Consider the following 2,791-nt stretch of genomic DNA (forward strand, 5'->3'; position numbering starts at 1 on the left):
TGGGACCGCTGCGCTCCCCCCGAGGCCCGAACGGGGCTCCGTGACAAAGGACATCGCAAAGAACCATCGGCATTTTCCTTTTTTTTGTTTGGATTTTTTTTGGATTTTGGTTTTTTTTCTCTCTCTCTCTCTCTCTCTTTTTTTTTTTTTTTCCCTCCTTTTAAAACCAGGTCACAAACATTTATTAATTTACACCAACGGGTGGACCAAAAAAAAAAAAAAAAAAAGCCGTCGCCCCTTTTTCTTTCTTTCATTTTTTTTTTTTTCCACATCGAAACGATTCACAGATTCTCTCTCAATAAAATAGATATGATGGATGCACAACCAGCGAGGAGTCCGCTCATCAGTTCCCGAATAATCTATATACAAATAATTACCGATACACCAAAAACCCACGCAAGGATGGGGTCGGAAAAAGGGGAGCGAAAAAACGGGGTGGGAATCTCTGAACTTCGAGACGGATCGGATCTGCTTTCAACGTACATTTGAACGTCCCATTGAAAAAAATATATATAGCAATAATAATAATAATAATTAAACCGCAGTCCTGAGTTTCACCGACTTTTCTTCTTCTTCAACACATACCCTAAAGCGGTGCCTTTTAAAGCCAAACCCAAAGCTTCGAAGAAAATAAAGAGGACGGGGCCGTTGAAACATTTTATCTGAGAGAAGGGGAGAGGTGAACACACACCGGGAGCGCGCACAGCCCGAACCCCCCCCCCCCCCCCCCCCCCCCCCCACATTCTCTGCTGTGATTTTGAGACTCCCGAACCTCTCAAAGAAAATATTTCGGACCCTCAGACCCTTCTCTGCCCCCCCACTCCCACAAACGTTGGTTACGTTAGGGCCTCATTATAAATAAGCTTTGGTGCTGGCAGGGTGAAATACGGTTATTTTTTTTCCCCCCTCCTCCTGATAATTATTTTTCTTTTTCGCCTACGAAAGAGACACAAACAGATCCGGATGCCACAGAGCCTGGAAATAAAATTACAAAAAAAAAAAAAAAAAAAAAAAAAAAAAATCCTACCTTCAAACACAACGGGAGGAGATTGAGGGGAGGAAGAAGAGAGCGGGGAGAGGAAAGGGGAGATTTGGGGGAGAGCTGGGAAGGGGCAGTTTGGTTCGCGACTCTCCCTTCCACCCCTCCACCCCTCACCCCCTCTCCCTTTGCCTCTCCTCTCCGCAGCACGCTTTAAAAATGACAGCTGCCCACGTTTGTGATTTTAGCGGAAAAGTTCTGCGCGGGCTGCAGGAGCGGCTCGTGGGCCAGGCCGCCGTGGGGCTGCGATGGGGCCAAGGCGGGGCTGAGCACGGCCAGGAGCTGCGCCGGGGGGCCCGCCTGGCCCGAGGGGTAGGGCGCTGCGGGCGCGGCGCTGGGGTTGGTGCTGGGCGGCGGGGGCACGGCCCCCCCGATGATGTTGTCTATGGAAAAAGAGGGCCGGGAGGGGTTGGTGGTGGTGGTGGTGGTGCCTCCGCTGCCCGCGGGCGTGGGGTCCGGCTTGAGGGTCTGGAGGAGGGCGGCGGGGAGGGCCGTAGGGCTGAGCTGGGGGTGGTAGAAGGACTTCCTGCAGTTCAGCTCGCCGCCCAGGAACGAGGGCAGCCCGGAGGCGGCCGAGAAGACGGAGGCGGCGGAGGGAGGCGGCGGAGCCGGTAACGGGCAGTGAGGCGCCGAGAAGGGGAAAGCGCCCGCGGAGCCCCCGCCGCCGGGGTGGTGGTGGTGGTGGTGGTGCGGAGGGGCCGGGGGGTAGCCCTGCAGCTGCAGGCCGTAGTTGTAGCCGTAGGGTCCGTAGGCGAAGCCGGGCAAGAAGGCGGCGGGATCGGCGGCCCCGGCCCGCAGCAGCAGCTCGGGGTGCGGCGGGTGCAGCTGCTGCTGCCGCTTGAAGCGCTTCCTCCGGCGCAGGAAGCTGCCGTTGTCGAACATGTCGGCGGACTCGGGGTCCAGCGTCCAGTAGTTGCCCTTGCCCGGGTTGCCGGGCTCCCGGGGATCTTGACGAAGCAGTCGTTGAGGGAGAGGTTGTGGCGGATGCTGTTCTGCCACGCTGGGAACTTCTCCCGGTAGTAGGGGAAGCGGCCGCTGATGAACTCGCAGATCTCGCTCAGCGTCAGCCGCTTCTTGGGGCTCTGCAGGATGGCCATAGTGATGAGAGCGATGTAGGAGTAGGGCGGCTTCACCAGCGGGTTCTTTCCCCCGCCGCCGCCGCCACCCGCGGGCGCCTTTTCCCCGGGCGCGGCCCCGCGGGCGCACGCGGGCTCCGAGCCGCCGGCGGGGGAGAGCCGCTCCGGAGACCCCCCCATGCGCGCCTTGGCGGCCCCGCTCCGCTGCAGGGCGAGCCCCAGCGGCCCGCCGCCCTCCTCCTCGTCGTCCTCTTCGTCGTCGTCGTCCTCCTCCTCGTCCTCGCTGTATTTGCCCCCGTCCTGGGGCGGGCCCACCACGTCGATATCCGCGTCCTCCACCTCGGAGAGCGGTTCTTCCTCCGGGGAGCGCTCGGACATGATCCCGCAGCCGCCTCCGCCGCTGCTGCCCAAAGTCATTGTTGTGCGGCCGGGGCGGCCGGGGCCGGGCTCCCCCCCCCACCTAGCGGCGGTTCCCGGGATGGGCCCGGGGCCGCGCCGTGTCGGAGGGGCTGCGGCCGCCGCTGGGACTCCGCGGCCCGGAGCCGCCGCTCCGCGCCCCGTTCGCTGCTGGCGGAGCCTCGGCGGGGCTGCGGGGTGGTGGCTGCGGAGGGAGGGGCGGCGGAGGGGGCGCGGGGCGGGGGCGGAGAGACGGGGAGTGCGGAGGCTGGGCAGGGAG

The 2,791-nt window shown here is 61.3% G+C and overlaps 1 protein-coding gene across 1 annotated transcript; it reads right to left on the reverse strand.

The window, feature by feature from the left end:
• Positions 1–1,192: 1,192 nt before the first annotated feature.
• On the reverse strand, positions 1,193–2,532 carry FOXD2 (forkhead box D2; the record flags this gene model as incomplete). The annotated part of the gene is given in 10 exon segments (XM_079535670.1): positions 1,193–1,687; positions 1,689–1,747; positions 1,750–1,789; positions 1,791–1,820; positions 1,823–1,986; positions 1,989–2,211; positions 2,214–2,258; positions 2,260–2,301; positions 2,304–2,336; positions 2,338–2,532. Coding segments are annotated over 10 exon segments (1,326 nt in total).
• Between the last annotated feature and the right edge of the window lie 259 nt (positions 2,533–2,791).

The sequence above is a fragment of the Tetrao urogallus genome, assembly GCF_951394365.1.
Source record: "Tetrao urogallus genome assembly, chromosome: 5".
NCBI lineage: Eukaryota > Metazoa > Chordata > Aves > Galliformes > Phasianidae > Tetrao > Tetrao urogallus.